Genomic DNA, 27,733 nt, shown 5'->3' on the forward strand with positions numbered 1-27,733 from the left:
CAAATACTTCACAGTTCAGATTTTTAAGAAGTATTCATGGTGTGTTCAGTTATGCATAAATGCCTTCTGTACTCTTTAAGTCTTATCTGGTATTAACTTAGCAAATAGGGCTTGGATCAATTAGTTATGGTCTGTTCTTACAAAGTGCCCCTCCTACTGGGCTATAGGTTTTCAAATGGATGAGTTTTGCTGAAATCCACAAGTCTGTTTCACTGAAATTGAAGAAGGAGGAAAATACAGGAGATGGGTGAGAACTAAAGTTAGAAATGGTTAATTTTAACTTTATTGATCTGTAGCATGTTTTCCTGTTTCCATTAGCAGAGGGTAATGTCAGCTTAAGACTGATAAAAACAGTTTATTATTTAGTTAAAATGGATTTATGGCTTTCATAAAATGTCTTTCAGTAACAGCAATATATTAATTTCACATTAATTTTTTAAAAAATAATTTACCTTAAAAATGTGTGCTAGATTAATAAGATTTTGTATTCTAGTATTTATTATAAACATGAAATTTAAAAAATGTAGAGTAGGTTCATTTGGATTTTCAGATTCTGGCCTTTTTTTGAACCAAATATTTGTATGAAGTGTTGCACAGTTCAGGATTTGGGGGGGAAGCTGCATACAGCTCTCCTCCATGTACATTGGATCTAATACCTGCAATATAGCAAAGAAGTTACATTTCTAGGACTTGTAAGAAAAACTGGTTTTGTGTAGTCAATAATTATTTCAAGAACTATTTCTCTTTTTAATAAATTGGCATTTCTCAGAGAGCTATTACTCTGAGAAGTTCTTAATAGAAATGAGTTACACAAGTGCTGAACTTGCACTGCCTCACAGCGAGAATGCCTTAGTTTGGTAAGAACATTACTTTGTCCTTATTTTTAGCACCTCCTGTCTCTCTGGGCTCTCTCCTGCCTTAGCTGGAGCATGTGCTTGGTGTGGAACTCCTAACTGCCCATGAAATCTTGCTAAGGCACTTTAGTCTCTGTGGCATTCAAGCTGAGTAACTTAGAGGAGTCAAAGATGTTTTTCGAATTTCGATTCTTCAGCGAAAACAAGGATAAGAGAATTGAACAACAAAGAAGTGAAACTGAGTTTACTTGGGAAGGAGCGTGGGAAGGAAAGTAGTGCATTTACATTACAAATATTTCAGGTTATTAAAATTGTTGGGAGTATACAGGGAAAAGGGTTAGGGGGAAGAAAATTGGGCACTTCAAATATTCTAGTCAGCATTGTACACTGAAAAAATGCTGTACTACGTGGGCTGCAAGTGCTGAAATAACAGATGTGGCTTTCATTTGAGTTTGAATTTTGTATGACCACATTATTTGAATCCAAGTTTGTTGTTTTAAGTAAAGCCTAACTCCTAAACTAGTTTTCTAGTCTCAGTGAAACAGTGAGAAATTAACAAAGATGTACCCACAAATCATGTTCATATTCCAGGCTTTAAGGCATAAAGTGCTATATAACAAGAACAATTGAAATAGTAAGCACTGTGGATAAACTTCAGAAATCCAAGGGAAATTGAATGAAAATAAGATTTTAAAAAGAAACAAAACCAAACCCAACTCTGATCACAGATGCGTTTGCTTAAGTAGCTGAAACACCCTAGGCATACGGTGGTTTGCAGAGAAGTGCGGAGTTTTCCATGCAGAGAAGGCAGCTGTGCTTACACACTGCCCAGGTGCTTTCACCTGCAGCCTCTGTGTGTGCAGATGTTCAGTCCTCCATTTGCTGGGAATGATCTCTTGCACTGCTCTGTGGGGAGGGGATGGGGTGCCCTGGGCAGCATCCTGTGCCTTTCTGAAATGCCCTCTGGTGGGACACACTTCATCTTTGCCCCTGCAAATGCACATGTTCTAATTTTGGAGCTTGGCTTGGGGTGGGCTTGTCCCGCTGCCGAAGGTGTCCGGAAGGACTCTGCTTGTTCTTGTTGCAGCTCGGGGAAGTGTAGCAGGTGGTGTTATTTCAGCCGTGCCCTTCACGGGTGCTGCAGTTTCTTACCGACCCACGGCTTGGAGCTGTTTTCCCTCCTGTCTGCCCGGGCTTGCGTTCCCGCTCCTCAGGAGCTGTGGAGGGGAGCTGGGGAGGCAGCAGGGTATCAAAGAACGGAATTAGGCAAAGGCTGACAGAATAGAAAGAATCATTTTCAACTTTGGTGTACCCTTGTCCTCAGGCTGCCCTTGCATATTCTCTTGAGGGAATTTGAGTGTCTTAATGTTCTTATAATGAGATCTGCTATATAAAGTTTTGTGCCACTGAAGTGTATAGAACTTGGAATTCAGCTTTCCAGTATTAAACACATACAAGTACTGCCTGACAGGTTAAACATGACAGCTATTTACAGTTGCCTAGAGACTAATGAAGCTTGTTTAAAAGGAAAGAATTCATTCTTTTGGTTGTTCTTTTGGAAACTTTTTATTGTGGGTACATTTGTTTTTAAGTATCTTTTCTGTAGCAAGATTTCCAGTGGAAGATACAGAATATTATACAATAGAAGATCAAAAATAGTGTGCTGGGGTTATTACTGTTTTAACTGAGAACAGACAAGTAATTGATTTTGAAACTGATTGGATACAGCTCAGCTCTTGTTTTTCAGCAGTGAAGCACAGTCATAGCTTGCAAACTATTTTAACCACTAGGCCATGGAGGAAAGGAACCATTCAAAGCTAAACACCACAATTAGGGATGCATGATTAAAGTTTCCAAGTAATGTATTAGTAGTATTGTATGAGACAGTCACATGGAAAAGATCATGAGGTTGTGAAAAGGATTATGAGCATGCTTTAGTCATGAATTTCCTGGTAGAGATATTTTAGTCTGGGATCATGCTTGTTTAAATAAGAATAATTTAACTTTGTTTGTTCTGATCATATTACCATTATGTGGCAAAGGAGGAGAAAAGGTGTCTTACCTACAAAACTAGTATTACTATATATATATATATATATATATATATATATATATGAAAATAATATTTCAGTAAATTTTGGGGATCAACTTATCATACTGAACTACTTGAAAAAGTTGATCACAGGCCTGAAATCAATAACTGAAGTGCAGGGGATTGAATTGGAGACAAACTACGGTCATTCCAGACTGATGATTGAATAGTTGTTTATAAAAATAAACCGCTGTTGTACAGTGAGTAGCCATTGACCTGTCTGATGTCCATGGAATCAATTTTGATGCAGATGCCTCATTTGATGCAGATGCCTCATATGATGCAGAATATTTGACAGATATTCTTCTGACCTTATATTTTTAAATGGGAGAGCATTGCAAAAGAGTTTTGCTTTTTTAAAAAATTCTGTAAGTTTTTGAAGCTCCAGTGAAAAGTGAATTTTCATGTTTTGGATTTGTAAAGGTTAACAGGAGAAAGGTTTTTCCCCAGTCTTCTGTTTACACATTTGTTTGCCATATAAAGTCCTTAGAAGGCAGCTCCTTCCTTTTCTCTGGCAACCTGTTACAAGTATAGGAGCTTCCAACAGATTGTGTGTGTGTGCGCGCAGTAATGTGGTTACAAGTGTTTAAGCACAAAAGAGCAAGCTGGTATTTTGGGAAAGTAAGATGGACTTCAAATGTTTCTGGTTTGCTGCAGAGCACTTTCCTGCTGGTTTCACAAAGCACATTTTAGTGAGCAGCTGTGGGGGCTTGGGAAGGACAACCAAATTTCTCCTGTCTCATGTGAGAGTCAGTGGCACTTGAGGATGTGCTGAGCAGGTCACTCATGTCTGGGAATGTCGGGCTAGCGGTAGCTTGAGTCAAGGTGCACATCAGGAACTAAAACTGCTGATCAGTGTTAAGAGCTTAAAGCACAGCTGGCCTCTTTCTTGTCCCCTTACATCCTTGCATTTGTGGCAGTGTAAAATGGTAAATTGTTTGCAATTCTGAACACAAGATAAGCTTTTGCAGTGTCTCCTTCATAACCTGGTGTTGTATTGTAAGTTTTTTACATGTAATGCTGAATTGAAAACCGCATTGTCTAAAGATGTAATTTCTAAAAATCAGCACTAATCAGCTTTCAGCTCGACAGTTGTCAGCATTAACAGTATTTTTTGAGTTGCATAAGCAGGTGTTTTTCACTTAACCCTACTTTTAAATGGATGTCCATGTAGATCTTTGAAGTCAGTAAACCAATGTAAGTGAAAAGTACTAAAAATACAAACATTTAAGCAATACATTGAATTTGGTTAATGACAGCTTATTTTTACGTTGGTAATGGACAATTTCAAAATAGGGAATTGTGCAGTGTGTGTTTAGTGGAGGCACTTTAGCAGCCCAAAAGAGAACAAATGGTGTGTGGGTTTTTAGCTGTATTACCTGCCTGTCACTCCCGTGAACAGGAAAGTACAGCATTGTTGTTTTAAAACAATTTTTATTCTTTTGTAGCTTGTGTTTTATCAAGATTTTCAATATTATAGGTTATCATAAGTATAGATGCCTCTGAAAATACACACAAAAATATTCTGACATGACTGACTGTAAATGTTGTTAATCTTTTTCTTATCATCACCTCCGGTAAGTATGGTTTGTAAAACCGCATCTCTAAAATACACAGAGTCTGTCTTACTGTTGATAAGAAAAGTACATTAATGCGATTTCTGCAGTAAAAGTACTGCAATTGCTATTCTTTTATTGCCGATATCTAAAAAGTTTTGTAAGTGATTCAGTTGGCATAAGTACCAAACTGATACGCCATATAAATTGACATTGAGATTGCTTTTACAGCTAAGTGCGTCCCTTTGTGTTTTTTGTAGGAAACAGAGATGAAGGTACACATGCACACAAAATTTTGCATCATTTGTTTGCTGACATTTATTTTTCATCAGTGCAATCATTGTCACGGAGATGGACATAACAGTGGTCCCAAAAAGGATCGTGTACACGACCATAATGACTATCAGATCTCAAATGAATCATACTTCCAGAATGGAGGAACAGAATCTATGCCCAGTAAATTTTCAACGTTGGAAGCAGAAAATGAACAGAAATACTACATTGAAAAGATTTTTGATCGCTACGGTGAAAATGGAAGATTATCTTTTTTTGGCCTGGAAAAATTGTTAATAAGCCTTGGTTTGGGAGAGGTAAAAGTAGTGATGATAAATCATGATGATATTGGCCACGATCATGTTTCTCACTTGTACGCTTTGGAAGTACAGGAGGGAAAGCATTTTCATCCTCATAACCATGCTCACAGTCACACAGATTCAGAAAACCAGACCACCGTTGGTGTGTCTGCAAAGAGAAATCACAGATGTGACACCGAGAGAGACGCAGCGGTGCCCTCGGTGAAGGAGGACGGCAAACACGTTCACAACCAAAGCCGCCGTCACCACCACCACCACGGGCGCCCGCACCGGCACGAGCACAATGGCACGCGGCACTCGCGCAACGACTCCGTCAGCCACGGCGACCACGGGGAGCAGAGCCACGAGCCCTCCACAGAGACCAACACCACGCAGGAGCAGCCGGAACGGAAACAGCGGAAACAGAAGAAGAAGCAGAAGAAGATCAGCGAGACGTCAGGAGACACTACGTGGGATTACGCCCCAGAGCACGATCCCGGTGATCAGTACGAGCACAACCGCGTTCACAAACACGACCACGTCCACGATGGCTCTCACCTGCACGTGCACCACCACGAGCACAGCGGCGACCGCTCCGCCAGCCACGGGCACCAGGATGGCAGCGTGGGCTCGGCCGCCGGGCACCGCCACACCAGCAAGAGAGAGGCCTCCCACAAGCAGATCAGCGTCAGGAAACACGCTCCTCCTGCTGCACGTGCCCACAAGGATCACAGCGAAGACGAGCACAGACATGAAGAGGTGGGTACGAAAGGGAGGGCTGGTCAGTTGACTTTCAGTGCTGTCACATAATAATTGACAGAGGCACATTTGGGACCGTGATGTAATACAGGTAAGCAGAGTGACAGTACTGGAGGTGACTGGCACAGTTCTGAGCTTACTTTGAGTGGTCATTTCTGTGCCCATCACCCATCTCTTCTCAGAGACCTCTTGTCATGCCTGTTTATCTGTATGAAGTTGGTCCGTAAAGCTTTCTGAGATACCCTGCTTACAGGCGGGGTTTTCCCCTTGGTAATATTCCAGAATACTGCCACCACACACACCTTTTTTGGACTTCTTTCTGAATCTGAGATCATTGAGTCTTGAAAACTGCACAGACACTCTTTTCCTAAAATACCTGCATTTTTTCAGCACATTTCTGATAGCTTTGTCATAAGAGATGAGGAAGCAATTGCATGTGTAGCTTCAGTAGCACTGTGCTCAGTGGAAGCTCTTCTGTTTTGTCCTTCAGCAGCCATTATTTCTGCCAACACCAAAAGTCCCTTCCCCTTACAGTCAACTACAGATGCAGGACCTTGTAAAGTCATAATTTTAAGCTGGAAGGATGGTGAGAGTGCCAAGTTCAATGTTCCAAACTATATTAAAAAGTGAAACTCAAAATACAAATGGTCAGTAGGTAAACAGAAGTGTTGTAAAACCTATTTTGGATTTATATTTTTCCACTCTTCACCTGTTGCTCTTTCTTCTTTGCTTGTAGTGTGTAAAGAATATGGAAACTGCTTTTCACTGACATTTATGAGAAGTTAGGTAGGCGTTGGGAGACTTGTGTTTGCAGTGCAGGCATTTTAACGGCTTCTTTCATAAACCACTTAGATCAGTTTAAGACATGTTTTAGCACTGGTGGAACATCTGGACATCAGTTTCTGCTTTCTTTGTGTTCTCAAATAATATCCTGCGTTTTCCAAAAGTGAAAATAGATGCTTTTATATTTAATTTGTTTGTACAATTTGTTTGCAGTGCTTAAATGCTACACAGCTGCTACGGTACTATGGTCTGGAAGCCAGCGCTCTGATATCTCCTGAGCTCTTCGTATACATGTGTCCTGCTCTGCTCTACCAGATTGAGAGAAGGCTTTGTATTGTACATTATGATGAGCTGGAAGATCTTGCAAGAAGTAAAAATGCATCAGTTGAGAATAAAGATAAAACAGGTGCATCAGGTAGGTGTCTTTTATTCTTAGTGGGACTGAGGTGGTCCATATGTTTATCTCAAAGTTGGAAAGTTGCATTGTTACTTTGGCACTAAATTTCTTAATAGATTTGACCTGGACCTATTAATTCAGGAATAGAGAACAACAATTCTATCACAGTTCATTCACTGGAAAACAGGATTTTAGGTCTTACTAATTTTATATTTTAGCAGTGAAACAGGTCTGTGGAATGGACCTGCAAAATTTTGGTGATCTTAAAAAATAGACATTAGCAAGTACAAGAACATTTAAATTGCCATTTCTGACACTTCCCTTTTCTGACTATTTCTCACTAAGTACATGAGAAGTGTTCCATCAAAATCCTCTGTTGCCAGTTTTAATTTTTTTGTGTGTGTACCTTGAGTAAAACTGAGTAGACTTCTTATCACCATAGTTCTAAGTTAGCATTTTTACTACTGCCAAAGCAGGTACTTTAAGAGTAGAATCCATTCTTGTGATTTCATAACTGAATGTACTTTTCAAATAAATGTTTGCCACTGCTACCTTTCATAAATTATAATGGAATTGTTGATGTTTAGTTGCATTAAAATATTAAAAATCTAAAAAATCTTGGATGTAATGTCTGTGTTTCGAAAACAGAAGTATTGGCAATGTGAATATTGATTAGTGCATAGGTGCATATTAGCATCATTAGAAATAAAGCTTGAAATAACTGCATTCTCATAGATGTGAATAACTGTTAGGAAGAATGCATTGCTGGTAATCTTTCTTAACAATTGCAGAGACATTAAAATAATTAACTTCTTCTAGATAAATCTCCTCTAGTGACACATCTGCTGTCTTGTTAGCTGTTCAGAGATTGCTGTAAAGCAGATTCAGTGGGTGTTTTGTACAACAGCAAACTGCTTTGTGGTGTGGTCTCAGTGTAGTGAGAGCTGACCCCTGCCTTATTACCAAGAGCATTGCTAGAGCAGCTCTTAGCATTTTCTGCCAATTAAAATGTTAAAACCCTATACAAAACTGTCATGTTGCACATGCTTTGAACCAGTTTAATTAGGAAGCTCCTACAGATGAGTGCTTCTTTTTAAAAGATTGCATTTTATTTCTCTGTAATGAGAAAGGGAGTTCATTAATAACTCAGCTTGAAGACCTTTACCATTTTAAGAGACTTAATTTGCAAAATTAGTGAAGCTTATTGTGAATGTTTAACATGTTTTATGGCATCTGATACCTTGGGTATAAATAACACCTTTGCCGGTTAGTTGTGAAAATTTGGATTCTAACTCACAGATTTGGCTCTCAAACAGTAACCTGCAGGTCAGCTTGACTGGATAATAATAAATCATTCTTCATAACAATTTCCTGTATTCTCTTGTATTAATTACAGCAAGATTTCAGTTGATGTAATAATAATTGTTCCTTCCTATGTAAGGAAGTGAATCAAAAAATATCAGATCCTAATGGGAATACGAGGATTGTGGGACGTGTAGGGCAAATGTCAGTTACAGAGTAACTTAACCTATAGGTTAATTTAGGTTGTAGGACTGTACTGAAATGAAAGCATGTGCCCACCTGAGCTAGAAGAAACATTTTTAGATAGAAGTACTCACCAAAGTTAGGAGAATGCAGTCACTTTTAAACATGAGCTTTCTGTGGTTTACTTTGGTTTTAGTTAAAGCTTTCAAACAGTCTTAAGAGGTCAGTGTTGCTTCTGTTCATTGATACCGACCTGTGAGGTTTCCATTACCTCTGCTACTGTGGTTTTCTAAAGCAAAATAATTTAATTAACTGACGTCCAAAAGCTTATGAAGCCATGTTGGGTTTTCTTCCTGTAATTTACAGATAGTTCTGTGACATCTTGTAATGGAGATTTTCAAGGGCTTATCCATAGAACTGATCTTTCACAGTGTACCTGCTGGAAGTGGGGCCGCTGTCACCGGTGGGGGCCCTAAATAACTGAAAAGGAAGGGCACACCCTGCTGTGAATGAAGCCAGTAGAAGGCTCAGAAGTAAACAGGGAGAGTTTTGTTTAAAGATGGAGATCACTCAGAGCTGTTGATAGGAGTGACTCAGATCAGATACAAGTTGTAATTCTGCCTGTGCAGATGCCAGTGCTCTGAGCTCAATCCGAGAGGGGCACAGATTCCATATTCTAGTCTCATCATGATTATCTTAATCATGATGCCGTGTTTAGGTCCTGTATCACCCATAGGAGTATTCCAACCCCTCAGAGGTTTATCTGCCAAACCTGCAGTGATAGGTGAACCTTAAGCCTTTCCATTTTTCTCCATGTAAGGAGAAAAATCGTCTAACCTGGCACTCAACACTGGAGTGTGTCCAGCTTGGGGGCAGTGTCCTGCCCAATGGCTGTGTCATTTTTATCGGGGCTGCATGTGCGTGCATGCTTGATTGAGCATTGAGGGGCAGCTCCATGTATGCTGGGTTTTCAGCAGAGCCTGTCAGTCCAGGGTACGTGGCTAAAGGGCTCTGGGGATTAGTTAAGGCTGTGGTGGCAGGATTTTGGTCGTCGGGGTCCTGCCTCAACTTCAGACCTACTTTTGTTTTCCTGTTCTCCAGCCTCAGTTTTTCACTTCCTCATCTGACTGCAGACTTTGCCTCATCACCAGTTTCTCTTTTTCTCTGGTCTCGGTGCTCATGTCTGTCCGTGCACACCTCATACTGTATAAAGCTTTTTCCAGTCATTTTCTCCCAGGGGATGTGGTCTTGTACCCCTTGCATTTCAGTTGGATTCTTTCCTTTTGTGCAGTGTTATGGAATGACAGCCACAGACTTAGTAAGAATAAATATCCCAAAATAAAATTTAAGGCAGCAGATCTTGTGAGCTTTGGTGTTGAACCAGACCAAAGCCTGCAGCGGCCGCACTTCTGTTGGCAGAGCTGTATAAATCTGCTCCATAGTGGGTTTGGTACAGACAGAATTCTTGGGGTGTTTGCCCCTGATGTTGACACTGAACAGCTTCAACATATTTGTTCCTCTTTTCTTCTCCTCTCACCCATACCGTGCCCCATTTTCCAAGATGTTTTTCCCTACTTGTGGATCCTCACAGATGCAGGGAAAGTCAGATTGTGCTCTGAAATGTGGAAGTGTTAGTGATTCTGAGTCAGGAATTGTAACTTACAATTGTAGTAGACATTTTTGATTAAAAGTGGATGTAGGAAAAACATGTGGAAGAAAATCAAAGCCTTTGTGCTAAAACTTAAAATATTTTATTAGAGTGAGATGCTGACTGAAAGAGCCATGTCTGTCTGCTTATAGGATCTGTTTCTTCTGTAATTTCCTTCTTTTCAATGTCATGTAGAAATTTTCAAATCTTCTCTCATTAACAGGAATATGTTGGGTGTACCACATCCCATTATCACTTCTAATGGAAACAGTAAGATTCTCAGAAAAAATAAATGCTGCTATTTGGTGGTAGCAAGTTGCTTTCAGCTTTTCAAGCTCTTATTGTAGCATTCGATTTTAGAGTTCCTTTGCCAAAGATTGAGTCGTCTCATGAATCAGTGTATGTTTCTAAGCACCAGGTGAAACAAATAGTGCCAGACTAAACATGTGACTCCAAATGGGGAGAAATACAGAATCCAGGAAAACTTTGCATCAGAACCTTACTAAAAACAATTGTTACATACGCATTAGTGCTTGTAGAGCCCTAGTGAGTTAAGTAGCAGCGATGGTTTTGTTCCAGTATGAAACCTTTTGCTTCTTGTTTCATTAAGGGCTACAAAGCTAAGCCTGGAACTATGAATCAGGAAGAATTGTTGGGGTCTTTTTAGCTAATTGTCTTCAGATGTTTCACTGTATTATACTGTGCTGTGAATAAGCCTGCGTATTTTTTGTTTTGCTGTGGACTTCAGTACTGCCTTTATATTTTCCAACACCTTTTGAATGAACAGTCACATAACTTAGGTTAAAGAAAAGTCACCTTCTTAAAAAATAGTTGAAAGTCATTAATCAGCCTTAAAAGTTTTCCAGGTGTTGTTCTGATAACCTTTCTATGTTCATTTCTTCCCACAGCCTGGTTTTGTGGTATCATCTCTATCACCGTCATTAGCCTGCTTTCCTTGCTAGGTGTGATCTTGGTTCCCATCATTAACCAATGGTGCTTCAAATTTCTTCTAACTTTCTTGGTAGCTCTGGCTGTAGGAACAATGAGTGGAGATGCACTGCTCCATCTCTTGCCACATGTAAGTATGGTCTCCTTACGTTTTACTCGTGATTGCAAATGAGTCTAGAATTTTCGAGGAGTTGTTTGATAGTATCAAAAAAGAAATGTTCGGTGATGCACCTGTAGATTGACTTGACTGTGAGGGACACCAGCAGTGCTGGAGACTTTCTGCTGACGGAAAGGAAGGAAATGTGTTTCTCTGAAAAAAAAGGTGGGGAAAAGTAGCTGAGTACTCATTGTTGAACTGATGTCACGCTATTGTAAAAACTCATGAGCCCAACAAGAGTATTTTAAAATTGGCAGTATTGTTGTCTCTTGTTTACTGATAGTTGTGTATCAGTACTACCTAAAAGCATTTCCTGGGGATTAACCTGCCTGGTTACTAGGTTTGAGGGAGAAAGTAACCTCTAATGTACAGAATCAAGCAATTGCCCAGGGAAGGTAAGCAGCTTTTAATTCTTGATGGTGTGCTGTAATTCTTAAAAGGGGAAATATTTTCTAAAATTTTGCTACCTCAGTTGTTTAGCACAATGACTAATATTTATGTGTTTTCTTTGTATAATTCTGATGCACATTTTTGGTTATGGTTTTAGGGTTGTTTTAAGTTCATATTTCAGATAAGAATTCAAGCTGTAATTGACTGTAATAGTTAAAAAAGTCATAAGGCTTGGTCGCTAATGGGAGTGTAAGAATGGTAATTCCTTGTGATATTTCTGAGTGTTAGTCTCATCTTCAGCATCATGAGAGAAAAGCTGAAGCTACATTATCTACCCCCTCAAAAAAAAAAACAATTCCCAGAGGAATTTTTTTTACTGATGAGGCTAATGAACAGTCTGTTGAAAAACTTACGTGGCACAACATGTTAGTGTGAGGCAGAGCCAAGAAACGGTGGAGGTTCATGCTTTTTTTCCCAGCCCTGTGCCATTGCAGTGTCCTGGTTGCCCCAGGGTGTCCCTGTTGTCTCTCCCTGCAGTCCCACGGAGGCCACAACCACAGCCACCACCACGGGCAGGGGCACGTGCACGAGCACAGGCGCTCCCACCGGCACGGCCACGCGCACGCCGCGCACGCCGAGGGCTTCCTGCAGGAGAACGACCCCGTGCTCAAAGGGCTCCTGGCACTCGGAGGCATTTATGTGCTCTTCATCATTGAGCACTGTATAAGGATGTACAAACATTACAATAAACAAAAGGTAGGTACTGAAGTAGTTTGCTGTTGAAAAAAGCGTTACCTAAAGCTACCTTGTGAGTGCTGAGGGGTTGTGTTTATTCTGTGAACAAGTGCTGCTGCTCCTCTGTGTTCTGCCTGATGTCATGTGAGGGATCCCTTTCCTAAAGAAATCGCTTTTCTCAACAAGGTAACTTGGGAAAAGGATGTAGAAATATGATGGAGGAAGCCGCAGCTTTCTGGCCGTTACATTTGGAGGCAGATCTAAGTAAAAGAGTTTGCAACTCTTCCTCTAAAGCTCCCTGGGTTTTTTTTTTTTAAAAAAACAGGAGAAAGCATTACGTAAGAAAGATCTGGTTATAGAGCCAGCAATCGTCAGACAATTGACAAGCAATTTAGCAGTTCACTCTTACCTAACAGTGCCAGTGTAACAGAAGTATCCAGGTTTTCCACATCAGAAAAATGCTAAAATTTTCAGACCTCCAGCTTTCTATAAATTGCCAGTCAAATTTTAACTTTTTTCTGAAAAAAATACTGGCTTTTTAGTGCTGGGGGCATTCTGTATTTATGATAGGGGTATAAAGGGAGAGCAAGTACTCTGGGGAGTGTGAGTGTGCATGGAAATTCAGTTTTAGCCTTTGCCTTTGTCATTCAGATTTGAGGAGAAATGTTTTTGGGGGGAAACTCCAACTTGCTTCTCCCAAAATGACTGTGAAAACTTTTCAGCTTCTCTGTTTTCCTATCAGACTTGTTGTCTGAGCTGGACAGGCAGGAAAAGATTTTCTGTGTTGGAGGAGGCATTTCTTAGATCTTCTGATAAAAGGATGAAAACTGTTATATTGGGCATATCATCTTTGAGATTAATTAAATAATAAATCCCCTAGGCTGCTTTGGCAAATCCTTGGGGTCTGCTGTATGGGCTGCAGGTAGAGAAAAGCTTGCTGCTTTCTTAAAGGGAAATACAAGAAAGTTATAGGAAAATAAAAAAACAAAGTTGAACAAATTAGAGGAGCTGTTCTTGCTGCATGTGTGCCTTCCTGAACAAATCTAATAGCCACATGGAGGTATTTCTGGACTGTGAGAGCAGTCCTTGTCAGAATATCCCCTCTTACTAAAGTGAAATAAATCTCTGTGTGTGTGTGTGTTTGGAAGTGAGATTCTGTGGTAAGTGGCTAAGAACTCCTGCTGGGATAGGGATTGTTGCTGAGCCTTATAAAGATCAATATTCTGAAGTAACATATTTGTGTCATACATAAGAGAGAGTAGTTGGTCTATTTAGAAGAGATTTTTGGACAGCATTTCGGTTCCTGTTGTTTCCATCAATCTCCTTTTACAAACCGGACGTTACCTGTTTCCTGTTGCAGAGTAAGCAGAAATGGTGCAAAAAACCCCAGACTGAAGAATCACCAATTGGAAGGAAACTTTCTGATCACAAATTAAACAACAGACCAGATGCTGACTGGCTCCAGCTGAAACCCCTTGCAGGTAGGCAGTTAACTGTCCGAATTCTCTCTGGGAGATCCAAAGCGGGAGCAGGTTACTGGGGCACGGTGTGTAGCATGTAACCTCTTGTACAGTTTTGCTGCTATTATGCAAATCATTGTTAATAAGACTTAATAGGCTTTTCCCTATTAAATCTTTCTTTATTTTCTTTTCCTTAGATCTGAGAGCACTGAACATTTCCTAATATGCCATAGAGATGTTTCTCAGACTTCTGAAGCAGTCATGTTTTGGGTGGCTGTGGGTCTTTGTTTGTTTGTTTGTTTTCAGGGTTTGTTTTCAGTGTGTGTTTTGTGTGTGAGTAGCTCAACCCAGGCAAAAATTAGATCAAAAATGAACACCCACACAATGAATAGGAATATCTGTTCCACTTTGAAGATTCCAGCATCTGACCAGTTACAGATAAAGAAAATCTGTTTCTTTCCATAAATACAGCCAAGTATCCTGAATATTCCTTAGGTATCCAAAACAACTTCTGCACACTGTTCCTTCATGGCAGCCTGTGAATGCGCACGCTGTGTGTACGCAGAAGAAATGCTCTATCCCTCTTCTCACAGGGGGAGAGAAGGGCAAAGGCTTTGCGTCATAACCTTCCAATCCTGTTGCCTGCATGGCTGCAGAATTAATTTGTTGATGAAGAACCTATACAAATTTGTATTTGTTCATTGCAAATTAGGTTTATTTAATTTGATTGGTTTGTAGAAGGGAGAGTTAGGACTGCAGCCTTCTCCACTCAGACAATATCAAATGGGATTTGGGGCACTGACACAGAACATGGGAAGTCTTTCAGCAGTGCAGGGGTTGGAACATACATTTGAAATGTCTGCATGACAGTGGAGCTGAGCTGTGACCTGTATGGGCATGTGCAGGCAGAGCCAGGTAGGGTTTCCTGAGCCATTGAGATCCCATCTACGGCTCTAAGACATTGTCATCATCCTGGCAACTCTCCTTTGCCAGCGTTGAACCATAAACTTTGTCAGTAGCAAAATGACAGGCACGAGTGTAGGCTGGGCTAAAACTGCCTTTGAGTGCTGTGGATGCAGTGCTGCTGCCTTGTAGTGGAGACTTCTTTATAGTGTACGTATTGCAAATTTGTCAAAAAATGTCTCAGTGACAGTCTTTGTTTTTGGGTTGAATGCTGACAACAGTTACCTGACTGGGATGTGTTAAAATCCTTGTTTTGCTTTCGCAGAGCAGTAAAGCCTTAGCTCAGGGGTGCAGTGGTTGCTGGTGAAATAAAATTGACTCAGTGTCTCTCCCAAATGGTTCGATGCAGGAGCAGACGACTCGGTTTTGTCTGAAGATCGACTGAATGAAACTGAACTGACGGACTTGGATGGGCAGCTGGAGCCCCCTGCCAAAAACTTCCTGTCTGTAGAAGAGGACAACAACCTGCACCACTCTCACAACGACGTCTCCCACGCCGCCCAAGAGCACGAGCTGCACGATTCCGAGTATGACAGCCATGGCGAAGATAAAATGATAGCTAGAAAACACAGTCACCACTGGCATCACAAACATTCCCATCATTCCCATGGCCACTGTCATTCTGGAAAAGACCTGAAAGATACTGGGATAGCTAATATTGCTTGGATGGTAATTATGGGAGATGGCATTCACAACTTTAGTGATGGCTTAGCAATCGGTAAGCAAAAGCACTGAGTATTTCTCAACAGTTTCTCCTTACCTTTAGTAACTCTGCTAATATTTGACTTATCAGTGATCACAGGTAAGGCTTCCAGTTAGCACCTGTGGTTACTGCCATTGTTCAGTCTCCTGCAGAGCAGAAATTAAAAGGCTGCCAACTGTAATAGTTTCCCTTTTGTTAATATTCTGTGCTACTTCCACTAAAATTATTGTATCAGTAGCGGTGACAGTCACCATCTCTGCCAAGGAGAGGCTGGTGCACACAAACCTTGGGGATTTATGGAGCACAGTAACCCACGTTTCTTGTTTGGGTCTCAGTTGCCTTAGAATTATAAATAAATGCTTTTCAGTCTTATTGAGAATGATATTTACTAACAATAATAGTAATACTATTTCTGTTCTTGTTAATATATAGAATTATGCAGTACTTGCAAATAAAAATACACTGTGAGTCAGGTTACAGGAATAATATTTTTAAGGTGTTACTTAGGATAATTTAATTTTTGTTTGAGCAAAATATTATTTTGGCTCATGGTCAGTATAGATTTATTTCTAGCCAAGCGCAGAAGAAATTGAAGTACCAAACAGATTTTATTAGATTTTATTAAATCAACTGGGAGTCACCCAGTGCTCTGAATGCAATTTGAATCATAAAGTGTATTAATTTGGATATCCAAGTCAGTATGATGGTGAGAGGACTGAAGTACACGCTTTTGATTTTTTACTAAGGTAGCTGCTTAAGAGTAAGAGCATGCAGGGTTCTGAACTAATGGCAGAAGGGACGCCCCCATTTTGAAGGATGGGGGATAAGCATTTGTCAGGGGCTCTGGTTAACAGTGGAATCTACTGCAGTTCCTCCAGTTTCTTCTGACAACTTGTAAAGAAACTAAACTCCTTAAAAATTAACTTGTTGCTTCATTTTCACATTAAACAGGTAAGACATTTAGACAGTGGCTTCTAAGGTCAAAAACAGTTGCCACACCTTCTGTTAAGAACTCCACAGTGTTGCAACTCCATTTCCAAATATTCCTGAGTCAAGTCCAAACAGCTGAATCTCTGGTAAAATGTAGATTTTAGAAAAGCATTCTCATCTTTTTAATAAGCTATGAGGAATCCAGAGGAAAGTTAAATTCCCCTCTGTCTTCAGATTGTGTTTTCTCTTTCTGCTTTATGCTGCCTGTTTTGACTGCTCACTGCAGGCTCTTTTTGTGCTTTTCTCTGCTACAGTACAGAAATTTAATACCAGTTTTCTCATCTCAGAATTATTTAAGGTATGAACTTAAAGTTGATTGAATTCAGTTATCTTACGCAAAAGTACTGAAAGATGTTTATGGCAGTGTTTTTATCCTTATTATTTTCCAGGTCTGGCTTACTAATATTGCTGATATGTACTCTAAAAATATGTAGAAAGGAGCTAGAGAGGTTATGGTTTAAATATTAGTTTGGATTTCCAAGCTGGAAAGGAGAGAACTGGACTCTTGCTCATGTGCATTCCTAACTGCCCTCATGTACTTGAGAGTTCCTGAAAGTGTAAAAGTGGTGCTATTTATTAGCTTCTTGCCTTTATATCTCGTTTTTGGCTAGCTGTGTTCTCCTCTCCAGGGTTTGTCTTTCAGATAAACAAGTAATAAAGCGTGCAGTGGTAATGCACATCCAGGGTGCTTCCAGTATTTCCCATTAATGTACAGACAAGACACAGACATCCTGAAAAGTACTAGTGTGCATCCTAACAGAATGGTGTCAGCTCTGCAAAGTCAATTGATTTTCTGACCTGAAAATAGTGAAATATCACTTTAATTTTTTTCTTTTTTTTTTTTTTTCTAGGAGCAGCTTTTAGTGCTGGACTGACAGGGGGAATTAGTACATCCATAGCAGTATTTTGTCACGAGCTTCCCCATGAATTAGGTAACTAAGTGTGGAAACTCTGTGCTCCATCTGTACAAAATCCTTATCTAAAAGCTGTTGTGATACTGTGATAAGTGATACTTACCTAAAAACTGTTGTGATAAGCACAATGCAGTGCAAAAGCTGCAGAGGTGACCAGAACTTCAGAGGATGAGACAGAAATGTTGCTTCAGAGTAGGTACTGCTACAGGATTATATTGGTAGTGTCTAGTTACAGCACTTCTGTGAAACTTTTTGAGCGTGGTTTAAAAAGGTTCTTAGGAGCATACATTTTACAGAGCTCTGCATTTTACAGAGTTTCACACTACTTTATGGGGCATTGTCTTACACAAAGTCACATTAGTAAACACAGGTTAGTGTAAGTAAAATTCCATGTGGGATCTTCAGAAGAGGCTTTGTTCCAATTGTGGCCAAGCTCAGCAGGTGTGGCCATTTAGGGTAAAGCCTCTAGGCACTGCTGCCAGTGCCATTGATTCTTCCCCCCTAACTGAAGCATTTCTTCTGGAGGTAGCTAACCATGATGAAGCTGTTTTCACATTGCATGAAAATTTACTGCACCCTGAGAGCTCAAAAAGAGCAGCCAGAGAGAGGAGGAATGTTCTGGTTTTCCACTGATGTGAAGTTCTGCTAGACTGAGCTATGTCTGTACTCACAGCTTGCTCACTTGAAGAGCTGCTGGCTGTGATCAAAAGTGAGGTAAAACAAGTACTTCAAAAACCTCAGAGGTGATGAGGGGAAGCATTTTATATAAGCAGCTCCTGAGCTGTAGGTAAATCGTGGGCACAGGTGGGAAATAATAGAGCAGATGTTCTTGGTTTGACACCTGTGCTATACAATCATTAGTTCAGTGAAGCTGCTGCAGTATATAAGGGATTGCAATGTGTATTACAGTGCTTAGAACCTGACAGCATAGCATGATGAAATTAAACTTGCATAAGGGGTGAATAGTTTATACCTATTTTTTGATTTTTTGAAATTTTGATATGTTTTGATTCTAATTTTTTGATTCTAGATTAGGCAAATAATTTCAGGCATGTGTGACATAAGAATATTAAGTTAATTATCCTCATGTCATCTTACACTTCTCACAATCACAAGAATTCAGTTTGAATGGAGTAAAACTATTAAAGCTGATTACTACACTGAGTCTAGATTTTTATAGCCTATCTACTTTTAGCACCTAATTTAGCAGAGCTGTCCTGAATAAAACACATTCACCTGGCATATCTTCAACCAGAAAACTGATACAGTGTGGCTATGAAGTCATTCTTTGTGAATGTAACTCTCCCTAGTGTTTAAATTCAAATTCATCGTCATCTTCTGTGGGGACAACTGCCTCATTATCCTCTTCCTGGATTTGCATAATGAGATACGTATAGCTAAGAGGAATTTTCACAGGTATTGATCCACACTAAGCCTCTGGTTTTATGCGCCATGAAGAACTGAGAAAGATGAGTGTGTGCACACAGGTGTATTCTCTGTGGGAAGAGCAGACCTAGACTCCTTCACTCACCCTTCGCAATTAATCACTGCTGCCTTTCTGACAATCAGCATGATGAGCAGGCACCTTTAAATCATGTTTTAATCAAGGGATGGCTGTGCAGAAGTACAGTCCTTCCAAGGTAGTCCTGTGGCTCAGTCTCCCTCTGAACCCTTGCAGTGTGGGAAATCCTAACGGTAAGAAGACTTTTAGAAGCTGTGAAAGCAGGCCTCAGAAACAGAAAGAGCAGAGAACTTAGACCTAGCTGCAGCTGCAAAGCCTGAAAGAAGAAAAGATACAATGATACATTAAGCCAGGATAGGACAGGATAGTTTGAGTTCTTAGGCTTGGCTAAGATAGACCTTTAGAGTGCAGAAAAATATGCTTAGCAAGATAGTAGAAAGTTTTAAGCTTAATAATGGAGTATTTTTTATTGCTAATAGAAAGCATACAAGCAAGCATTGTTTGAAGCAGGTGTATGTGTACTTTTAGTGATTGGCTAGAACAATTGTGTGTAAGATTTAGCAATAAGCTATTGGCTAGAAAACTTTCTAAATGCTCTGTAACAAAGAGATCTTTGGCTGCTGCTGGCCAGACGTGAGCTGTTGGCATCTTTCCGTTGTCTCGCCCTGTTTAGAGGCTGTTGTGGCAGTAAAGCTCAGGGAAGGTATCCCAGCAGCCCCGCCCCGTTAGTGAAAAGCATGAACACCCTGCAGCAGCAGCAGCAGCTCCTTTGGTGAGGTGTTTCCCTGGCAGCTGACGCCGTTGTCCCCGCAGGTGACTTTGCGGTGCTGCTGAAGGCGGGCATGACGGTGAAGCAGGCCATCGTGTACAACCTGCTGTCGGCCATGATGGCCTACATCGGCATGCTCATCGGCACGGCCGTGGGCCAGTACGCCAACAACATCACGCTCTGGATCTTCGCCGTCACCGCCGGCATGTTCCTCTACGTGGCCCTGGTCGACATGGTACGCCTGCCTGGGGTCTGGGGGGAACCTGGCGCTGCTCTGGGGGCTGCACTGTGCTCTGCTCTTGGGGTTTATTCTTCACCCAGATTTCATTGTCATATATTCAGTTCTGGAAAGCTTAGTCTGAAAACTTTCACTATGAGCAGCTGGTAATCCAGAGCTGCTGTGGTGAGTAGCTTTTAAAAAAATCACCTGGTGGAAAAATGTTGCTGCTTCAAGAACACACAGGTGCATTGTCCTTTGTGTGTGTGCACTGTAGATCAGACCCTTTAGGCAGCAGTACTGCTGTGCACGTTACCAGCCCATATTCAGTCCTAATTTCTCTCCTCTAAGCTGTTTCAGAGCTTCATTTAAATAAGGCAGTTTTCTCACTTCTTGTCTTTCCCAGCCCAAAGGTGATGAGATCATTTTTCGCTTTTGGGGTACTTTGTAATGCCCTCCACTTTCTTATGGAGACTTTAATTTGTAAATATGCTGTTGTTATAAAGTCACTCTAATCTATTCATAGGTGAGTAAGTACTTTTCAGGGCCTGCTAAATAGAATGTCTGGGTAGAGTGATCCTTCTTGCAATTTTAGGTGTTCTATAGTAGCCTATAATGCCTGAAATATCACTTCCTGGTAAGCTCTGTGTCTGAAACTTATTTCCTGCCCTTGGACTGAAGATGTCATGGATAAAGGAAGGCAGTGCTTTCATTCCTTCATTCCTTCTTCCTTCCCTCAGCCATCGTAGTGGTAACCAAATAGTCAAAGTGCCATGGTCTGACTGAACAGCAGCAGGAAAGCTTCTGCAAAAGACACTTGAAACTGAACAGAGATTGCATGATCAACCTCCTCCTCAAAGAGCTCCTTACCTGAATATAAGAATAGGTTTTGGTTCCTCCCTAGCTGTGAGCAGAGGTTCACAGAGGTGCTGTTTTCTATCCATTTCTTACACCAGCCCATTGAGAATGAGTCTTTTGGTATTTTTGCATCTGACTGTCCTGGTTTGTCCAATTACATGGGTTTCAGTGATAAGAATATTCCTCTCCAGTACAACCTAAACTCAAGCGTTGCAAAATCCTCCAGGTTTTCCTTGTTCTTTCATGAAGTTTCATTTGGTGGTAACTTACAAGAGTAATTATAATATCCTCCTTCCTGACACTCCTGTTTTGGTTTGAATGGGTACATTGAATAGTCCAATTTGATTAATTTCATCTCACTGGGAAGCAAGTTGATCTGTTGCAGTTTTTGTTCCTTTTAGCTCTAGTACTGATGCCATAAGCTTTCAGCTTCTAAAGGGTGGGGTTTTTTAATTGACACGACCATTCTTTATATGGTCCCTGCAACTGGGGACATCAGTAACGAATAAAGCAAAAAGTTAAGTCATCTTTAGACGTGCTGTCAGAGTAAATATCCAGAGTGTAAAAGCCCATTGCAGTAATGTTAACGTGAAGCCCTTTATTCTTAATGACTTAAGAGCACTTTGTAATATGGAGCAGTGCTTGCTGTGGAGCTGCCTGGTCTAGTGTATATGTGATTACCATTTAAATATTTTTCACACCAGCTAGGGAGGCTTTTTGAGTTTTGTTTTTTGAGGTATTGGGGGAGGGGTGTTGTTGGGTTTTTTTAATTATTTTTAAATTTAAATAACAGTGGGTCAAATTAATTATCCGGTTTATGTATCTTTTAGAAATACAGTGATACAAGACAAGATGGGTAATATATTTGGGGTTTTAGCAGCTTTGATGTCATTGCCTGTTGGGCAGTATTCAATTTCTTGGAATAACCAAAACTGCTCTAGCTGATCTAATGAAGAGCAATAGTTTTCATTTTCTTCTGTACCATCCTTTTCTGTACTAAGTGAGTCTTGATGGAATTCCTGTAAGAGACTCAAAGATCTCAAGTGCCTCAGACAGTTAAATCACCAAAGGACTTTGCCCACTGTAGCAAACTGCAGAGAAGCAACTGCGCCTCTGTCACCATGCAATCCCACCCCACGGAGTATAGTTCTGATGTAAGATAAGGTTCAGGTGAGACTATTGTCTAATTATCTCAGGCGGAAGGAGAAGTAAACAAAGCTGTGGAGAAGAATGTATCCACAAGGCAAAGCAGCTCTGCTGAAAATGAGCTCTGGCTGGGCCCAGCAGGGGGAGGCCACAGCCCAGCATTCCAGATGGGAAGCACCAATTCAGGGAGAGGGAGACTGGGCTGGGACTAATTAGCACTGGAAGTGAGGGAGTCATTTAACCAGTAGAATTAGAGAACTGCGTAGCCAGTGAGCATCGAGGCTTTTTCTGCCAAAATGTCTAAATGGTGAGAAGTTTAGAGTGACCTCAGGACAGCCACCCTGGGGAAGCCAGGGTGAAGAGGACCAGGGGGACACAGGCTGGATCCATTGGTGGTGACTATCTTCTGCTTCACCTTTCTCTCTCGCTTTCTTTCTCTCTCTCTCTCCTCTCTCTTTCCTATTTCTTTCTCTCTCTGGCTCATATTTGCTGTTAAATAAAATCCTGACTCTTGACTTTAGAGTATGGTCTCATTTGCACCTTAATTCAGGCAGAAAGCATCTCTCAGTAACCAGATCTTAACATTTACCTCCTGCTTGAATTAATTTCATTGTAAATATTTTACTTCTGTTCTATGTGAATGGCTTTGTAAAATGCAAAATTTTATTTTAACACTTCCAAGAGCACAACTATTAGTTGATTTTGTCAGTATTCTGACTTTTCCTCATAGGTGAGCAATATTCAGAATATCCAGAACTTTCATAAGTTCTTACATCTGCACATAAAATTTCTCTTGACTTGCTTGTAGCTATCATTCCCATATTTAAAAGGGATGCGTGTGTGAATATGTGTAAGTGTCACACCTGACAAATGAATGGCTAAGTTAATCAAAGTCATATGTTTATTTGAGCATGACTTGAATTCTTTTAAAATTAAAAGAGCAGAACTATGTGCCCTGTCTTGAGGAACTTAATGTTCAATTACATGGATGATCTGGTGAAAGTTCAAGGAAAGGCATTTTTAGTTTGTTTTGTAAATGCATGAAGCGATTGTGTTTTTATTGAATGTAGTTGTTTGGTAGAGTTTAAGCTATCTCTTAGTGTATTGGTTTTATATATGAACCATGCAGTGTTTATCCTTGCCAATATCATCTTGTAAACTTGTCCTTGTATAAATGGAATAGAGGTGAAATAACTTCCTGAATTGTTTTCTATCTTGTAGCTTCCAGAAATGCTTCATGGAGATGGAGATAATGAAGAGCACGGCTACTGTCCTGTGGGGCAGTTTATTCTTCAGAATCTAGGCCTGCTTCTTGGATTTGCCATCATGCTGGTGATCGCCCTCTATGAAGACAAAATTGTGCTTGACATCCAGTTTTGACCTGATGCTGGTAATCACTGTGGTTCCAATCTGTTGCTGTCTGGCTTTGATTCTGCACTGTGTGGCTGTGTGCACACTGCTCAGAGGACACATGGTGCTTGCACTGCTTTCACTGGGACAGGAGATTCCTTCCTGCCTGGAGTAGCTTCTGCTTTTCTCTAACCCCGTCAGATGAGCTCTCCCAACACAAGTCCTAAACTCGAGTGAGCGACGTTTAGGAAACCCTAAATCGGAGAAATAATGGTCAAGGTCAGGGTGCTGTATAGGGATCACTGCTTGCTTAAGAAAGAAAAAGTACAGGGAAAGATCTTCTCATTTGGGAAAATACCATTCCATTAATGCACTTGGACAGAACCCAGATGTTACAGCTGAAACCCAAGGAAACTTTTAGTGCCACCTGAGTCTCGAGTAGTGCACAGCTGTCTCTATAGACACTACATACGGATCTCTGTAGACACAGACAGACTTGCACACATGCACGTGTGTGTGTGCGCCTCCCTCTGTATACACATCATAATCCTGTGCTGATTTTTCTGCATAGTGATGACTTGAAGTATTCAGTCTTACATCAAGACATGACTGGAAATCACTGTGCTGGCTTAACTTTTTAAAAACAAACCCCAAGCCTAAACACTCTTTAAATTCTTCCAAGCTGTGTTAAGCTGCACTCCATCATTGCAAAGCTCCTGTGTAAGAAGGTAGGCCTTTGCCATGTACTCTGCAAAGTGTGACTTCTGTCGAGGGTCAGTTTGATGATGTTTTCCCCCAAATGAGATTTATTTGATGTTTGTTCCTTGATATTAGTAGGAAAATGCAAAATGCAGTAGAATTAGTGCTAGCTTGGGGAAATCCCTAACCCTGGAGTTTTTGAGCTGTTTCTGGTTCTTTCTTACAGACGCTAAACATGTATTGTGTGCCACTTGCAGCATAAACTACTGAAGAATTGTGGCTGTGAATTTGTGCAAACACTTTTAACAAGAGAATCCATGCAGGAATTTCTCCATTTTTTAAAACGATTATTTTGGACTGTTTTCTTCTCTTCATATTAAAACCAAGGTGCAAGATGCTAGTTCCTGAAGCTGGACACAAGGGTTAAATTATGCTCTGTGTATGTTGTACTGGTAGGGTATTTACGATACTGTAACGGCGCATCAAATCTGTTCCTACAATGCCTTGATATCAGACATTGTGACACCAGCCATTTCTGGCAGTAAAGAATATGTAAGAAGATTTCTACTTCCAGTATAAAGGAGTTCATTTCTATGATATTTTTTTACAATTTTGGTATTTAAATTAGATTATTAAAAAGCAGATGTGGTAGAACCATGGTATGTGTCATTTAGATAAGAATAGACTGAAAATTTGGGCCTTAACTTGCTGGGACCAGCTGTCCTAGATCAGATTGTGCTGACAGGCATTTATTGCCAGACATGAGTTAGTTCTTCTTGTACCCATCTCCTTAAAAAAAAAAAAAAAAAGAATTGTGAGTTTGTGGGGAGTGCAAGTTGATTCCGTAGTACCAGTCCTAAGCATGGTAGTAGCTTTTTTTAAAAAACATCCAGTTTGTCTCTCTTCTGTGTATGCCAGGTAAAAGCTGTACTTTGACTATGTGCCGTAAGTTTTAAAGTTCCGGTCTGCTTGGTGCCAGTGTAGCTGCTAAAAACACTAATCCTAACGCCTTGAAAGAGAGCCAGTGGGTATCTGCATTCCATTTCAACTTCCTGTGTTTCCTGTGGCCCTTTACGTTGGAAGCTTCATTGGTCAGTTTAGCTTTTACTGAGAGCAGCTCATGTATTTTAAAGGTATCAGTTGGTTGCCAGTATTTCTTCCTAATGCAGTATCAGGAGACAGTATTATGGGTCCATTTCAAAGAAGGGTGCAGTTTCTTCAGTGAAGAAGCCAAAAGCCCAGAGTTCAGGCACACAGCCATTTGATGTTCTGAACTCAGGTTTTCTCTTTTCCTCTTTAAACGTGTTTACTGTAAAACCCTAATTAGCAAACACACAGTTGTTAGCTTCAGACTGCTGAATTTCTGCAGTGTAAAACTCCTGGATGACATTTTTGCATAGTGCCCGTGTTAGGTCAATGAGACAAAACTTCCTGGATACCTTCTGAAGATCTGAGTTTAAACAATCTGTTTCTTTTGTATTGAACTGACTGACTTAAGTTTTTTCTTTTCTGTTAATTCTGAAATACAAGGGGGTCATTATGCAGCTGAATTGATGTTTTTGTCAAATCATTTTTTAAAGTTTATTTCTCTTAATTCTTTTCAAATGAAGATTTCTGTATTTCCAGTAGTGTATTTACTGTTGTATTAGTTGGAACGTGGTTATAGCTCAATACACTGCCTCTGTAGGAAAATAGTTAACTTCCTTCCAAGACCATCTTCAGACAAGGGAAAAACGTGGTCGTTGAAGGTAGGTACTGTATTTTTCATGGAATATAGATTGTTTACTTTTATTTTCTAGTATTTATTGCAAATGTAACAGAGCAGTGTAACAGCTGTGACTTCTCTATGTTTCCACCAGTATTGAATTCCAGATGATTCTAATGTACACTTTTGAGTCACGTTCCAGACAATCTGAATTCCACTACATTTCTATTTGGCTTCAACATTCCATTTTGCTTGAATCCAGAGTCTCATTTAACTTGTATTTGTTGGAGGGCGTAAATGTTACTTGTATATTACAATGCTGTCACTGTGTGACATCCCATATGAATTCTGATGTAAATCACATTGCACTCAATCTGCTGTGATTATGCTTAGAAAATGTTGTAGTTGCTAGATGCAGTGTGATTATTTTTATTATTTTTTTTTCTTTCCTCTCCCCATTAACAACTGAGTCTATGGTTTAAAATGTGATAATGGTCCAATAAGATAACTCGCTGAGCTATTGGGTTGTGTTTTTTTTTTGTTATAACTAAATCATTTTTTAAAAATTTTATAAAGCTGGAAATTATCAAATGCTGTTTTGTTCATTGTCAACAGTGTTGTGTTCATTTTATGTATATTCCTTATACATAAGGAGCCTTCAGAAAATAAAAAAAAATATTCAAGGAGCAGATACTTTTGTTGAGTTTTTTAAGGTTTGATTACTTTTGTGTTTCAGTATTCCTTTGAGTTCAGCAGACGTCACTACAAGCCCCTAAAAGAAATTCTGAAAAGGAAGGTGTCAAAATACTTTGCTTAATAACATGGTTGCTTGAACAGTTAAAAACTAACATAAATGCTCTGTCCAGCAGATGTTACAGACTTCTAGATCAGTCAGGTAGGAGCAATACTGAAAGCAAGAATAGTGGATTTGGGGGATTCCACGGAAAGTTACTGTGATCTCCTGGCTGATCCTGTAGTCACTGGGTTGCTCAGGAAAAAGGTCTATAGCCTCTTCTGGAGAAAGCTGCCCATCCTGGGAAATTCTCCCTCCCATCCTTCAGAAACATGGGCTGCCCAGAGCACTTCTCAGTTTTGCCAGCTGTAAATCCTACTCACTGTCCTTGATTCACATTCTGTGGCAGGAATTGCTGCAAGTGCCTTCCTCTAAAGCAGCAGAATTCCCTCTATTACTGCAGTAAAAGTCACTAGCTTAGAACTAACAAAATCCAGTTGCCTGCAGATGTGTCTTCTTCTCTTGAACCATGGTAGCACTAGACTCTACCTGGCTTACAAACTGGACTAGAACTGGCCAAGCAGCTGAAAAATGTTGAAAGCTGGAGGGAGTAGGAGATAACATAAACTTGACTGTACAGTCACAAAATGTTTCCTCAGGAAGACAGAAAAAATACAAACCCAAAAAAGCTCTAAAATATTCTTAAGTGGAAAAGTAATTGCACCAGAATGGAGACAGAACACAACAGAGTAGAGTAAAAACTCAGGAGGGAATATGAACATACTAACATGGATGTACAGTAGAAGGTTAGGATAAGGTGGTGTGTGGCTTTACAGACCTGTGCAAGAAGAATGTTGTTAAACAGCAGTTGTGTTCCTGACTGATCCTTGTTAATAGCAGCATTTTCAGTCATTCCAAAGATCTCTGTGAAAGGATTCTGTGGAAGTCTCTTTGTATATTCAGTATGGCTTTGGCACTGAAAAGAGGTGGGGAAAAATACCTCCAGACTGAAAAGAAGATGCAGAAGCAGCCAACAGCCCACAAGAGGCCACAAGCTGTACTTCAGAACCACTACAGGCTTTCCTAGAGAGATTAATAAGTGTGTAAATTAAGATATAAAGATATAATTTCTGAAAAATTCTGGGAGCTGACAAAAATTCTGTTAAAATAAGATTCCAAGTGTAAGGGGCTGCAGCCCCTCTCCAAGCCTGAGTGTGCCTGCCAAGTGCCTGAAGGTGTTTTGCTGATGACTGATACAACTCCTGTGTGATAAATTAAGCTGATTATTGTGGCCTTTCTGCCTTTAGTAGATATAATGACTATTTCTCTTATGGCTATTTTAAAATGCTTTTAATTTCACGAGGCTGTGTTTCTCACTGTCCCCTGAG

The 27,733-nt window shown here is 40.2% G+C and overlaps 2 protein-coding genes across 7 annotated transcripts in view; one reads left to right on the top strand and one right to left on the bottom strand.

The window, feature by feature from the left end:
• SLC39A10 (solute carrier family 39 member 10) overlaps nucleotides 1-26,303 on the top strand; it is a 76,088-nt gene extending 49,785 nt beyond the window's left edge. For 5 of the 6 annotated variants that reach the window (XM_066189609.1, XM_066189611.1, XM_066189608.1 and 2 more), the window contains 10 exons: nucleotides 4,763-5,833; nucleotides 6,830-7,031; nucleotides 11,055-11,224; nucleotides 12,179-12,397; nucleotides 13,737-13,857; nucleotides 15,149-15,517; nucleotides 17,344-17,424; nucleotides 19,682-19,872; nucleotides 23,080-23,248; nucleotides 24,134-26,303. In XM_066189609.1, coding sequence (XP_066045706.1) covers nucleotides 4,772-5,833; nucleotides 6,830-7,031; nucleotides 11,055-11,224; nucleotides 12,179-12,397; nucleotides 13,737-13,857; nucleotides 15,149-15,517; nucleotides 17,344-17,424; nucleotides 19,682-19,872; nucleotides 23,080-23,238 — 2,574 coding nt within the window. In that variant the 5' untranslated portion in view covers nucleotides 4,763-4,771 and the 3' untranslated portion in view covers nucleotides 23,239-23,248; nucleotides 24,134-26,303. Of the gene's footprint in view, nucleotides 1-175; nucleotides 248-4,762; nucleotides 5,834-6,829; nucleotides 7,032-11,054; nucleotides 11,225-12,178; nucleotides 12,398-13,736; nucleotides 13,858-15,148; nucleotides 15,518-17,343; nucleotides 17,425-19,681; nucleotides 19,873-23,079; nucleotides 23,249-24,133 lie in introns of those variants that run through there. The other variant, XM_066189610.1, reaches the window with a different exon arrangement.
• Nucleotides 23,387-27,733, bottom strand: part of LOC136293059 (uncharacterized) — a 32,463-nt gene continuing 28,116 nt past the window's right edge. The window contains exon 12 of the mRNA XM_066189314.1: nucleotides 23,387-23,462. The gene's annotated coding sequence lies outside the window, so the exon portion shown is untranslated. The remainder of the gene's footprint in view (nucleotides 23,463-27,733) is intronic.

The sequence above is a fragment of the Chamaea fasciata genome, unplaced genomic scaffold, assembly GCF_029207755.1.
Source record: "Chamaea fasciata isolate MVZ Bird 193981 ecotype frontalis unplaced genomic scaffold, bChaFas1.0.hap1 SCAF_8, whole genome shotgun sequence".
NCBI lineage: Eukaryota > Metazoa > Chordata > Aves > Passeriformes > Sylviidae > Chamaea > Chamaea fasciata.